The following is a 15,473-nucleotide window of genomic DNA, read 5'->3' as shown; positions in this document are numbered from 1 at the left end:
AAATGTATAAAAAAACTCAATTATAGTCACTTATAGTTGTTTTCCAGTACAGGAATTATAATTCCTCTTCACCGGGCTCGTTGTTAGTTATGCTCGTAGTTCTGTCACTTCCTAGTGTAGCATTTCTTTTTATTGGCTCTGTAGTTGTAGTACATTTCCTGCTGTTTCCCATAATTTATCCAGACGGTTTTTGAATATGTTCGTGTTTGGAGCGCTGATTACATATTCTGGTAAGTTGCTCCAAACTTTCAATATTCTATGGGAGATAAAATTTTGTCTGAGACTAGTTTTGGCTCTTTGTGGATAGATTTTGTTTGAGTTTGTCCCTGAACAACTTCTTTTTGTAACACTATTCCATGGTGTAAGAATGCTGTTTGTATCCTTTTTGTATATACCACTCATTTTCTTGTATGCCTCAATCATGTCCCCTCTTAACCTGCAAAATGCAAGTGTTGGCAATCCTAGATCCGTAAGTCTATCTTCATAAGTTTTTTAGTCCCGGAAGCTGTTTTGTTGCCTTCCTCTGCACTCCCTCAATTCTTTCAATGTCTTTGATTCTGAAAGGTGACCAAACAGGACTAGCAAAGTCCAAGTGTGTTCTTACAAGGGTTTTGTACAGAGGTAGAAACAATTTTTTGTCCATGAAATTGAAAGTTCTCCTAAGCATAGCAAACATTGAGTTGGCTTTGATTACCTTCTCACTTATATGATCTTCGAATGTAAGCTTAGAGTCTACCTTTATTCCAATATCTTTTTTCGCTTTCCGTTTTTGCCAGCACTATGTTATTGAGTGAATGAGATGTTTCTTTCATCGAGGGATTGCCAATGTGCATGTATTTTTTTTTTTTGCATTTTTTGAGGATTTACCTGTAACAACCAGTCTTTGCTCCATTTCACCATGCTATCCAGGTCTTTGTAGTGAGCTGCTGTCCTCTTCTTTGTCAATAATCTTGAATATTTTAGTGTCATCAGCAAATAGGAATATAGATGACTTTACGGTATCTGGCAGGTCATTCACAACGATACTGCTTCTTTTATAATATAAAAAGTCCCAAGCCTGGAAATAAGGTCACTCATACCTGTGCTTTTCAATAGAAATTTCACAAAAATTTTCAATAAAGTTGTCCTGCAATAAGCCTTTGAGTCATAATTTGTATTTTGGCCTCTTGGTCTTATTGTATATATGCAATATATGGTAGAGTGGAGATCATTCCCAGTCAAAGCTCTAAAATGAATCTCTGCTTTAAATCAGAGATAGTACAGTGGTCCTTACTTTTACTTTTGTTTCGAAAAAAATGAAATATTATACTTTTAGTGATTTTTAAACATTTCAGCCAAGCCATACAAATTCACAAAAGTATGGAACAGAACAAGTACGAATCTGCTGGAGGAGCGTCCAAAGTCACTATGGGAACGACATTACCATCGTCGTCAAGGCAACCTGCATAAGGGATTCCACAGTATTCCTTGGGAGCCATATCGTGACATTGGGGGAGATGTTTATCTTGACCCCTACGACCTTGTTCTAAAGACTCTTAGCAATAGCCTTGATGATGAGGTATAATACAGTAGAGTGAAGCTAGTATTTACTGTTAATTCATAAATTCATTTATCTCAGAAATGCATGAATAACATTGATTTTAGTGCTGGTGGATTTCGTAAGTAAGTTTTATTGACAAAATCAAAATCATTTGTCAACAAAAATATTTTTCTAAAAGTAAGAAATTTGAGTCCTACGAAAACATACATGAATGGTTTTACAGTACATTTTATACTGTCAGTTTACAGTATCTCCTGGGTCATAATCAACACTTTGATTTTAATATTGAATGTAGGATAATTACTTATTAATGTGTAACTACTCTAGATTATTGTACTTCCATCACAATAAACAGAAAATTACAATAATGGATTTTTTTTTTTAAAGGTTTGGTCAGCTCCTCATAAGCAGTTTTACGATGACAAAATCAAAGACTGGAAGAAGAAAAAAGTGTTACCTGCTATTAAAATGGAAGATGAAGTAATCGAATAGATATACTTAATCTTGATAATGAAAACAATGGAAACCACTTAATGTCATGTCAGTTAATGTCACACTCTGGTTAATATCATGCTTCCTTGAAACACTGATTTTTCCCTACATTTTCTATGTAATCCAACATCTCATAATGTCACTTATTGTTATGTGGGCAACGTTTAATATCACTTCATTTAGGTGACAATCACCCCAAAAACACAAGTGAATCACAGGTAAGTGAAGAAAAGAACTATGGATTCATACCTATACAGCCATGCCTTATACCTGGATGGGTTTAGTATCAATCTGAAAGTCTTAAGTAGATCCCAGCCAATGGCCCCTTTTAAGGAGCATTAGGAACTAGTTTAGACTCAATTGGGTGTTATTCATAGCACCTTGAAGAAATATGTTTCAAAAATCTGAAAGGTCCTTTCATGTGAATTATCACTACTAATTATGAATTTCAAATAATTCATGTATTTCAACTTGATGGACAATCTTCCCTGAATTTTAGGCCCCGAAAACAAATATTTCATCTTACTTTTTGATCTTGGATTGGAAAAACTGATTATTTGAGCAAAAGTTACAAAAATTAAAGCACAGGTACCTTCTGTTTTTTCATTCATGGGAAAATATCTTCAAAAATGTCTCTATTCATGCATATTTTTTCCTTTTTTTTTTTATAAAATTAAACACTAGAGAAGAGGGTCAGTTAGAGGATTGAAGTCCTTTTTCAAAATTTTCCTGTTTTGGTTGCTAAGCAATTGTGAACTTGTTCAATCAAATGAATATTTAGAATTTTGATACAGGACTCTCACACCCCATTTTGGGATTGGGGCCCAGGGCCCTTAGAATTGGGGAAAATAGCGGCGTTTTCCTTAGAATTGGGAAAACTTGGGTTCTAAATTGGGGAAAAAAAGATACTATTTTGCATTGGGAATATTCTGTCCCAAATCTGGCAGATCGAGAGCCCTGTGATATCTAAGTATCAAGTTATTACATTTTAATGAAAGATGAAAATTTGTTTTAAAAAGGTTTATGTGAAAATAATACGGGATGTCATTTATTCAGGAAAAAATTCAGAATAATATGGGAAAATGAAATATTTCCTGTTACTCATGCGCTGATGCCTGTTTAAGAAAAAAAAGTGCAGCAACATATTGATTGTTTGCTTTAAAATCGGTTTCTAAAATAAAACCGCTCAAAAAGTCATCACCAGATCAATGGAGTACATCCTTTAAGTCTGAGGAATGGATTTAATAGGGCTAAAATACTCATATAAAGTTCTTATTTTCACGGAATTCATTTTTGCACTGATTTTGAGGATAGAATGAAATTGTGAGAAAAAATAAAGAAAAAAAATTGTTAAAAATGAAATAATTAGAGGGTTACAGCATGTTTCATTTCAGTCATGAAAAAATCTATTCCTTCTGTGGAATGTTTTTCAGCAAATGTGACGGTTTGTTCCATTGAAAAAACAACACCAAACTCTTCATTATTGTTGGTTATTCTAAAATAAAAAGCAATTGATATGTTGAGTTAGCTTTATCTGTAGCAGTTCTGTATAAATTACTACTGCCTAGCCCTGTGGCTATATTTTAAGATAAATATATAAGTTTAATTACAGATCAGAAGTCCAAACATGGCAGAGGAACCCAAGCCAGAAGACTTGGCATCAATTCCAGCCTTAAATGGTTATCGCAAGGTCAGAGACCAGCTGGCAGAGAATGCTAAGATCATACGCTGTGTAAAGGGAGGTCAGTCATATGACGAATATGTCCGACAACAACAGGTAAATGTTGCTGAACTTATACTAGACATCATCTACTAGTCATGTGACGCATATGTCTGACAACAACAGGTAAATGTTCACCTGCTGAATTTATAGGAGACATCATCTAATGGTCATGTGACAAATATGTGTGACAACAACAGGTAAATGTTGCTGAACTTATACTAGACATCATCTACTAGTCATGTGACGCATATGTCTGACAACAACAGGTAAATGTTCACCTGCTGAATTTATAGGAGACATCATCTAATGTTCATGTGACAAATATGTGTGACAACAACAGGTAAATGTTGCTGAACTTATACTAGACATCATCTACTAGTCATGTGACGCATATGTCTGACAACAACAGGTAAATGTTCACCTGCTGAATTTATAGGAGACATCATCTAATGTTCATGTGACAAATATGTGTGACAACAACAGGTAATTGTTGCTGAACTTATACTAGACATCATCTACTAGTCATGTGACGCATATGTCTGACAACAACAGGTAAATGTTGCTGAACTTATACTAGACATCATCTACTAGTCATGTGACGCATATGTCTGACAACAACAGGTAAATGTTCACCTGCTGAATTTATAGGAGACATCATCTAATGTTCATGTGACAAATATGTGTGACAACAACAGGTAAATGTTGCTGAACTTATACTAGACATCATCTACTAGTCATGTGACAAATATGTGTGACAACAACAGGTAAATGTTGCTGAACTTATACTAGACATCATCTACTAGTCATGTGACGCATATGTCTGACAACAACAGGTAAATGTTCACCTGCTGAATTTATAGGAGACATCATCTAATGTTCATGTGACAAATATGTGTGACAACAACAGGTAAATGTTGCTGAACTTATACTAGACATCATCTACTAGTCATGTGACGCATATGTCTGACAACAACAGGTAAATGTTCACCTGCTGAATTTATAGGAGACATCATCTAATGTTCATGTGACAAATATGTGTGACAACAACAGGTAATTGTTGCTGAACTTATACTAGACATCATCTACTAGTCATGTGACGCATATGTCTGACAACAACAGGTAAATGTTGCTGAACTTATACTAGACATCATCTACTAGTCATGTGACGCATATGTCTGACAACAACAGGTAAATGTTCACCTGCTGAATTTATAGGAGACATCATCTAATGTTCATGTGACAAATATGTGTGACAACAACAGGTAAATGTTGCTGAACTTATACTAGACATCATCTACTAGTCATGTGACGCATATGTCTGACAACAACAGGTAAATGTTCACCTGCTGAATTTATAGGAGACATCATCTAATGGTCATGTGACAAATATGTGTGACAACAACAGGTAAATGTTGCTGAACTTATACTAGACATCATCTACTAGTCATGTGACGCATATGTCTGACAACAACAGGTAAATGTTCACCTGCTGAATTTATAGGAGACATCATCTAATGGTCATGTGACAAATATGTGTGACAACAACAGGTAAATGTTGCTGAACTTATACTAGACATCATCTACTAGTCATGTGACGCATATGTCTGACAACAACAGGTAAATGTTCACCTGCTGAACTTATACTAGACATCATCTACTAGTCATGTGACGCATATGTCTGACAACAACAGGTAAATGTTCACCTGCTGAATTTATAGGAGACATCATCTAATGGTCATGTGACAAATATGTGTGACAACAACAGGTAAATGTTGCTGAACTTATACTAGACATCATCTACTAGTCATGTGACGCATATGTCTGACAACAACAGGTAAATGTTCACCTGCTGAATTTATAGGAGACATCATCTAATGGTCATGTGACAAATATGTGTGACAACAACAGGTAAATGTTGCTGAACTTATACTAGACATCATCTACTAGTCATGTGACGCATATGTCTGACAACAACAGGTAAATGTTCACCTGCTGAATTTATAGGAGACATCATCTAATGTTCATGTGACAAATATGTGTGACAACAACAGGTAATTGTTGCTGAACTTATACTAGACATCATCTACTAGTCATGTGACGCATATGTCTGACAACAACAGGTAAATGTTGCTGAACTTATACTAGACATCATCTACTAGTCATGTGACGCATATGTCTGACAACAACAGGTAAATGTTCACCTGCTGAATTTATAGGAGACATCATCTAATGTTCATGTGACAAATATGTGTGACAACAACAGGTAAATGTTGCTGAACTTATACTAGACATCATCTACTAGTCATGTGACAAATATGTGTGACAACAACAGGTAAATGTTGCTGAACTTATACTAGACATCATCTACTAGTCATGTGACGCATATGTCTGACAACAACAGGTAAATGTTCACCTGCTGAATTTATAGGAGACATCATCTAATGTTCATGTGACAAATATGTGTGACAACAACAGGTAAATGTTGCTGAACTTATACTAGACATCATCTACTAGTCATGTGACGCATATGTCTGACAACAACAGGTAAATGTTCACCTGCTGAATTTATAGGAGACATCATCTAATGTTCATGTGACAAATATGTGTGACAACAACAGGTAATTGTTGCTGAACTTATACTAGACATCATCTACTAGTCATGTGACGCATATGTCTGACAACAACAGGTAAATGTTGCTGAACTTATACTAGACATCATCTACTAGTCATGTGACGCATATGTCTGACAACAACAGGTAAATGTTCACCTGCTGAATTTATAGGAGACATCATCTAATGTTCATGTGACAAATATGTGTGACAACAACAGGTAAATGTTGCTGAACTTATACTAGACATCATCTACTAGTCATGTGACGCATATGTCTGACAACAACAGGTAAATGTTCACCTGCTGAATTTATAGGAGACATCATCTAATGGTCATGTGACAAATATGTGTGACAACAACAGGTAAATGTTGCTGAACTTATACTAGACATCATCTACTAGTCATGTGACGCATATGTCTGACAACAACAGGTAAATGTTCACCTGCTGAATTTATAGGAGACATCATCTAATGGTCATGTGACAAATATGTGTGACAACAACAGGTAAATGTTGCTGAACTTATACTAGACATCATCTACTAGTCATGTGACGCATATGTCTGACAACAACAGGTAAATGTTCACCTGCTGAATTTATAGGAGACATCATCTAATGTTCATGTGACAAATATGTGTGACAACAACAGGTAAATGTTGCTGAACTTATACTAGACATCATCTACTAGTCATGTGACAAATATGTCTGACAACAACAGGTAAATGTTGCTGAACTTATACTAGACATCATCTACTAGTCATGTGACGCATATGTCTGACAACAACAGGTAAATGTTCACCTGCTGAATTTATAGGAGACATCATCTAATGGTCATGTGACAAATATGTGTGACAACAACAGGTAAATGTTGCTGAACTTATACTAGACATCATCTACTAGTCATGTGACGCATATGTCTGACAACAACAGGTAAATGTTCACCTGCTGAATTTATAGGAGACATCATCTAATGTTCATGTGACAAATATGTGTGACAACAACAGGTAAATGTTGCTGAACTTATACTAGACATCATCTACTAGTCATGTGACAAATATGTGTGACAACAACAGGTAAATGTTGCTGAACTTATACTAGACATCATCTACTAGTCATGTGACGCATATGTCTGACAACAACAGGTAAATATTCACCTGCTGAATTTATAGGAGACATCATCTAATGTTCATGTGACAAATATGTGTGACAACAACAGGTAAATGTTGCTGAACTTATACTAGACATCATCTACTAGTCATGTGACGCATATGTCTGACAACAACAGGTAAATGTTCACCTGCTGAATTTATAGGAGACATCATCTAATGTTCATGTGACAAATATGTGTGACAACAACAGGTAAATGTTGCTGAACTTATACTAGACATCATCTACTAGTCATGTGACGCATATGTCTGACAACAACAGGTAAATGTTGCTGAACTTATACTAGACATCATCTACTAGTCATGTGACGCATATGTCTGACAACAACAGGTAAATGTTCACCTGCTGAATTTATAGGAGACATCATCTAATGTTCATGTGACAAATATGTCTGACAACAACAGGTAAATGTGGTAAATGACTTTCATTCCGTGATGTGCTTTACATTTATATACAGTTCCTTAAATAAGTGTGGATGGGCTTATTTACAGGCATGGGCTTATTGATAGATGAATGGTTTATAACTTCCTACTTTTAGAATTATAGGCTTTTTTTCAATTTTTCTTCTTAACTTTCACAGGTATTGTTTGTATTCCATACATGTACATGTTTCCGTCTCTGAAAATTGCTGTTTTGAAACAATTGGCATCTTGGTAATGATAAGGAAAACATCATTTTCTAACTTAGGAGTTGCAGCAGAAAGGTGAGGAGGACACACATCAAGACAATGATATGGTACTAATGTGCATCAAAGATCTACAAATGGGACTGGTCCATTTGGCTGAGTCAGACTCCGAAGAGGAGAATGACATTGATGATGACACAATATCTGTGGAACAGGAAAAGATGGCATCGAGTGTAATGAATAGGATGTCAAAGATACGAAAGTCTTTGGCTCTGCCCTCTGCAACAGACTTTGAAAATATCGCGAAAGGCTCCATGGACCCCATTGATGAAGGAGATGACATGGCTGACCTAGAGGGATCTGAGACTAGTCCAACTCCGCTCATAAAAATATCGAGTGGTGTCACGTAAGTAATTAACATACCTATACCTCAATAAGTCCAGGGGACAAGCACATTGCTAGGATGAAGCTCAACAAAGTTTGGGAAAATAAAAAACTTTGACTTATATTCAAGGTCACTGGGGTCAAATTTTCTGTTTTTTTTTTTTTATAAAAAATTAAATAGACCACTGTAATGCAGATAGGTTAAAAACTCATGATCTCACAAAACATTGACATAAACAACATCCAATAATGTTGTTATGTAGATATCTAGGCTTAAATCTCTGTACCATATATCATGCTAAATGGGATCTGCACTGTCAGTCAATTTTTAGGTCATGATATTTGGCTGGTAGGTCTCTGGGATAAGCCCGTCAAAATTTGCAAAAATAAATTACATTGAACCATATTCAAATTCACAGGGGTCAAATTGTCAAAAGCTGTGAAAGACTTCTGATAAACCAAAAAGGCTGAGAGGCAGGATTTTTTGTGTTTTTAGGTTAAAGCTTGACAAATTTAGAGAAAAAGGAAATGACATTTTCCCATCATCAAGGTCCTTACTGTCACTGTTTAGAAACTGTTGTGGAAATTGGTTAAAATTGATAAGGTTTGCCCACATTAAATGCCAGTGGTGTTTGTGTTCATGTAGTTATGATAAACACCAATTTTAGCTTTGATAAACATTGAATACCAGGCCCATTGGGCATCTTGTTCATAATTGCTGTAAGAATTTTTGAAGTGTTTGATAAATACAAAAATTTGGGAAAAATCATTATACAAAAAAATAAGAAATAATAAGAAAATAAAATTTAAGAGAACCTTTACAATGTCAGTCCTAACACTTCACATTTTCCTTTAGAAAGGAGGTAAATATGTGTGAAAACTGCCAGGAAACATACAACACTCTGAAGCAAGGGAGATAACTACATGAATTGTGACAAATGCTTCTCTTATCCTAGCATGATATGATGTCTACTTGAGTAACCTACACAATTAACCTGTATGTGATCATTATGGGTTTATACATATGACATCAAGAGAACTAGGATCTCTGACTTATTCCTGAAATTGTCTGGTCATTTTGATAGACTGATGTCTCACACACACTTTTAATTTCATACTGTAATCTGTCAATTAGAGTGTCTTATGTCTGGTAAAGTAGTCCGACAAAACTTGACCTATGCTAGGATCATATGAAATTAATTTACTGTGAATTTTTTTAGTGAAAAGAAGGAAAGAATTCGTCGAGACCACCTGAATTATCTGGAGAGCCTGTACATTGTTATAGTGTCAATCCATAACGTGAAAGGTCGTGACCTCAAATCTAAGGTAGGATTAATTAATCTTAATTATTGTCTATCTATCGTTACTTTCTAAAATAAATTGTTTTGTCAATTAACCAGCAGGAGATAGTCACTCTAATGATAGTGTATTGTCTCTTATTAAAATTCATTGTCCCCTCATCAAACATAAGTCTTTAGATTATATTTCCTTTTACTGTTTAGAATTTTTTTAATACTGGATTTCTTCTGCAAAAAAAATGTGTAGTGGTAAGCCTAAAGGAAATGAATTGCAGTTCCAGTGAAATATAAAAATTTCATTTCATTATTCTTAAGTACAATGGTCTATACTTTTATTGGAAGTCTTAATGTTGGCCTGCTAACAAGGCTTATTACAAGTGAAAAATGGTACACTAACAATTTCTCAAATATCATATCTAATATCCTATTTGATATTAGATTTCCCACTTTATAGGCCGCCATGGTTTTCATATATGTTATTTTATTAAATGATGAACATTGGATTATCTAGCTGCAAGGAGATTAAAGAAGAGTAGACAAGAAATGTTTATTGAAACATCTTAATTAGGCCTAAAGTAAAATTAACCTAGCTGATTCAATATTTTCAAGCTTTTAACTCCAAAGCTTTTTTGACAATGTTTCAAAGAAGGACTATCCTCAGGAAAAACTTTCAGTCTGTGTGAAATATAAAGTTTTTCCGTTGTACTGTTTTTTTCTTGCTAATGTTTGTTGAAGTCATGGCTCACCTACATGTACATAATTGTCAGTCCTGGAAAATGAAAAATGATCTAGACCACATTCCAAACCGAAGTGCATATATATCTTATACCTTAAGCTGAAATTTAGTCATGAAAATATAGACAAAAAAGGTCTATCCAGCACAATTCTCAAACCTCACAACTCTTGTTTATTCTGGACTTCAAAGGGTGCAGAATGTTCTCATTCCAAAGTTACATTAAGCAATATTTAAGTACCATATGCATTGGCGATAAGCGCACATTGTAAAAAAAAGAAAGAATATCTAATCTTCGTACAATCTTTTACAGGTTCCTTTGTCTCTAGGTGCTGTGAAGGCACTAGAGAAGTTCTACAACCCTGCCCATCTCCCACCAGTTCACACTGGCGACAGAGAGAGTAAACTCAATTACCTCGCTATGTAAGTCAATAAATATCCTTCAGCTGGTTGTGTTCATGGATCCATATTTTTCACAATCAAAATGAGAAAATTCAGTTAAAATGAATTAAATTCTGTAATCTGAACATATTATGGGATTTCAAGAACGGATGTGAAAAGGTAAGGGTCACCTGCCCGACCACATGTGTTTTCCCCGGGTACTCTGGTTTCCTCCCACAATAAGACCCTTCGCATGCTTATATCCGGGCCAACAAGAGTGATTAGTTTAAGTTGAAATAACTTGTCTTGCAATTGTTGTAATATAAATAAAGTTTGTACTTGTATTGATTTATATCTAATTTGGTAAATCTTGCTTCTCATGTTAATTAAGTTTCAACTGTGGGATTTAATCAAAGACCAGGGTGAATGAAATTTGATAAGGATATTTAGAAATGCAAGTATTTTAACACGATGTAACATGCAGTCTGATTGTCATGAATTACCGTGTAGGATTAGAAATGTCTGGTGTCATGAATTACCGTGTAGGTTTAGAAATGTCTCGTGTCATGAATTACCGTGTAGGATTAGAAATGTCTGGTGTCATGAATTACCTTGTAGGTTTAGAAATGTCTCGTGTCATGAATTACCGTGTAGGATTAGAAATGTCTGGTGTCATGAATTACCTTGTAGGATTAGAAATGTCTGGTGTCATGAATTACCGTGTAGGATTAGAAATGTCTGGTGTCATGAATTACCGTGTAGGATTAGAAATGTCTGGTGTCATGAATTACCGTGTAGGATTAGAAATGTCTGGTGTCATGAATTACCGTGTAGGATTAGAAATGTCTGGTGTCATGAATTACCGTGTAGGATTAGAAATGTCTGGTGTCATGAATTACCGTGTAGGATTAGAAATGTCTGGTGTCATGAATTACCTTGTAGGATTAGAAATGTCTGGAACGGCTAGTGATGGTAACGATAAGACAGCAGTTTTTAGGTTTAAATTTTACAAGAAAACACTTTTAACTGAAAAATGTAATTTTGTCCACTTTGCTTTGTAGTCACCGATTTCAGTCCAAGTTACAGAAATGTTCCACTACAACTGTAGATTCTAGCACGGACGGAGGGAGCCATCGTGCCAAGTTGCCTGATATCGGTACTCCAGCAGCTCGTAAAGTCATGATACAGGAACCTGCACCATCTTCTGCTGCATCCAACGTTCAATCTAAAGGAACACTTTTTGCAGGTAGAAGGTGAGAATCATGTCATGCACAACAAAAATTATCTGTCTTGAGAACTTCCTTACTAAACTTTTGCCAAAGTTGAATATAGTAATACAGATTTTTCAACCAATATCATGTTCATGTCCCCTTGAAAATATCTTTTTTTTATTTTGGCTCTGTTTTATCATGAAAAAAAAAAGACGGTTACTTCAGTTTTTCAATATTAAAGGGAAAAACAGGAATATCTCCCCAATTTCTTCAAAAGTATTATAATGATATATTTTCCATTTTATACAGCAACAGGCAGCTAATTAAATTCAGGTAGAAAAAATACTTGTGACTTAAGAGTGTTTTGCATTGTTTCATAAATTATTTTTGTTTTGTTTTAAAAACTATTGATTGATTCAAATTTATAAGAAATACTGTAAAATCATAAATTTTTGTAGGGGAATTATTTTTTGTTGATTTCCTGGATGATCTTTAACCAGGAATTCCTCTGTTCAATAACTCTTGTCATTTGTATATACCATATTTTCCAGTATATAAGCCGCAGATATTTCAATATAGTGACTTCTATTGTTGACATTTGAAATACCGTAACAGATAACGGACGGCAGTTCTGATGAAACGGTAACCGTAACATCGACCAAAGTTCCTTGATATAACGGAGGGCAATTTATCAAGATTGTCGGTGAAACATTTAATAAAGTTTGCAAATGAATTATTCACAGATAATCCTTTATTTCATTGATGTAGTTAAAAAAATGTAAAACAGCTAATATCGAACTTGTTCGGCTTGGGTGCCTTCGCAGATTGTCTATGTACAGAGATATATATATATATACATGTTACATGCTGTTTACTGAACAATCTCTTCATCAATGTCTGTACTGTTCAATATAAACGAAGTCCTTGCATGCTGACCAAATTCTTATAGTCCCACATCAATTCTACTTGTAAGTTACACAAAGCCATTCGTATCATGAACAATCATGGTAGTTGTTATAGAATTTGACCTATGACCCGATGACCTATCGATCCCAGGATGCAAAAGGCAATTGTAAACTCCCGTTATGGCTTTGAAGTAACCGTGAAAGTCCAGAAGGTATTATTGTGATTCATATTAAAAGGTATGATTAATTAAATCCACGAGAATATTATTATTAATTCAATCTTCAAATCATCCTGTATATGATTGCAAATGATGGTTCTAGACGATCTGTTACAAACAAACATGTGACGAGTTGGTACTTGTAAAAAAACTCAGCACTGTCTCTACTCCAACACTATTAGAGGTTTTACACGGTGAGAAACTTATGACAGGCGCTGTGTAGTCGCAGTCAACACAATAATGACAGTAAAGTGACCAACCAACTTATGTTATACGAGTGTACACTTCCTGTTTTTTTTATCCTGCCGATTTATTATCGTTCACATATAAGCAGCACTTGTATATAAGCTGCACACCAGACTCACGAGAAAAGAAGGTGAGACTCACAATCAGGAAAATATGGTAAGCATATTTATTGAGCTATATGTAATGAAATCACATGGCCATGTAAGAGTGATATTTTGAAAAACTACCAAAATTGAGCCCCGCAAAAATATATGATTTTACAGTACATTTTTATACCCTCCTGTTGTTTCTCTCTTCCACATTTTTTTCTTTGTTGAGTATCAGTTGCTACAGTTGTTTATGTTAGAGGTTATTCATACTTGTCAAATTTAAATTTTCATGCTCAATAATAAAAGCATAAATGAAATATATGTATAATAACAATTTTTTGGGTTATTTTCTGAAATGAAATAATTAGGTCTTAGCAAATTCACTTATAGAAAATAGCAAAAATTAGGGTTCCAAAATATCAGAAGTCTTCCTCTGGATATGAGATGGGGCTGGGAATGAGGGTTGGTGATGTTTGTTTATTGAATATCACCAAGCATGAGACATTGGTTTATTGCTGAAGAAATGTCACAATATTAACATCAATAATATTTTATTATAGAGTCACACATCATAGTCACAATAAAATACTATAAAATATTGCCAAACATGATGATGTCCAGTCAGATTAGACTTACCAGACACTGTTTATGTACCTTAACAAACAGTAGTCTGAAGATAACCAGAGAACAGGTATGCTGTTTTGAATTGTTAAACATTTGGTATTGAAAGTGCAAATATACTGAACAAAATAAGTTAAGGATCATAAACTTGAAACAGTGCAGTTTTACATACAAATAATAATATGATTATATTTTAAATTTTAATGACAGAACATTCATTTTAGTCTTTAATTACACAAAACAAATTCATTTGTGGTAATTGCTACCAAGAGCAGATAACCCTGAGTAACAGCACCCTTGAAATCAAAGTGTAAGAGGAAGTAGAGCAAGTTAATCATGTAGACAAGGAAAACTCATCAAACTGCAATTGGCAGTTTAATAGGCAGTATGACCTCCGTTGACATCAATAACTGCCCTGCAACGTCTGCACATGCTCCTTATTAGTCGTCGGTGGCTGATCTGTGGGATGCGCTGCCATTCCTCTTGCAGAGCAATCATAAGCTGTTGGCGGTTCTGTGGCGGATTAGGTCGAGCTGAAACCCGGCGTTGCAAGGTGTCCCAAGCATGCTCGATAGGGTTCAGATCAGGAGAACGACTTGGCCAGTCCATGCGAACGATTGCTTCACGTTGAAGATAGTCGTTGACCACACGAGCACGGTGAGGACGAGCATTATCATCCATCAGAATAAAATCATGGCCAACAACTCCTGCAATGGGCCTTACTATAGGGTGTAGAATCTCGTCCCTGTATCGAACAGCTGTTAAAGATCCATTGTCTATGATGTAGAGGTCTGTATGGAAGTCAACACTGATCCCTGCCCAAACCATCACTGACCCACCACCAAAACGATCATGCTGGACAACATAGCAGTCTGCATAGCGCTCTCCTTGGGTTCTCCATACCCTCCTCCTACCGTCATGGAAGTCAACACAAAACCTAGACTCATCTGTGAACATAACATTTCTCCAATGACGTAATTGCCAATTCAAATGATGAGTGGCCCATTGATGTCTGGATTGTCGATGAACTCTGGATAAAATTGGTCGGACTGCTGGTCTTCTAGCTCGTAAATTAGAGGCATGGAGTCTGTTTCTGATTGTCTGGGATGAAATCCTTAGATTTGTAGCACGCTGAAACTGAAGATTCAAGACAGGAGCACTCAAAAACCGCTGACGTCGTGCCGTGATGCAAATGAATCTGTCCTGTCGGGCTGTCGTACAGCGTGGTCG

The 15,473-nt window shown here is 35.4% G+C and overlaps 1 protein-coding gene across 1 annotated transcript in view; it reads left to right on the top strand.

Annotated features, from left to right (window-relative positions):
* LOC132550001 (uncharacterized) overlaps positions 1-15,473 on the top strand; it is a 32,669-nt gene that overhangs the window by 1,002 nt on the left and 16,194 nt on the right. The window contains exons 2-8 of the mRNA XM_060213995.1: positions 1,335-1,558; positions 1,928-2,020; positions 3,645-3,809; positions 8,220-8,563; positions 9,762-9,867; positions 10,886-10,995; positions 12,015-12,206. Of these exons, the coding sequence (XP_060069978.1) occupies positions 1,335-1,558; positions 1,928-2,020; positions 3,645-3,809; positions 8,220-8,563; positions 9,762-9,867; positions 10,886-10,995; positions 12,015-12,206 (1,234 nt within the window). The remainder of the gene's footprint in view (positions 1-1,334; positions 1,559-1,927; positions 2,021-3,644; positions 3,810-8,219; positions 8,564-9,761; positions 9,868-10,885; positions 10,996-12,014; positions 12,207-15,473) is intronic.

Source organism: Ylistrum balloti, unplaced genomic scaffold (assembly GCF_031769215.1).
Source record: "Ylistrum balloti isolate Yb309-2 unplaced genomic scaffold, AGI_CSIRO_Ybal_v1 Utg370100, whole genome shotgun sequence".
NCBI lineage: Eukaryota > Metazoa > Mollusca > Bivalvia > Pectinida > Pectinidae > Ylistrum > Ylistrum balloti.
The sequence above is the reverse complement of the archived record's forward strand: the minus strand, read 5'-3'. Positions and strand labels throughout refer to the sequence as shown.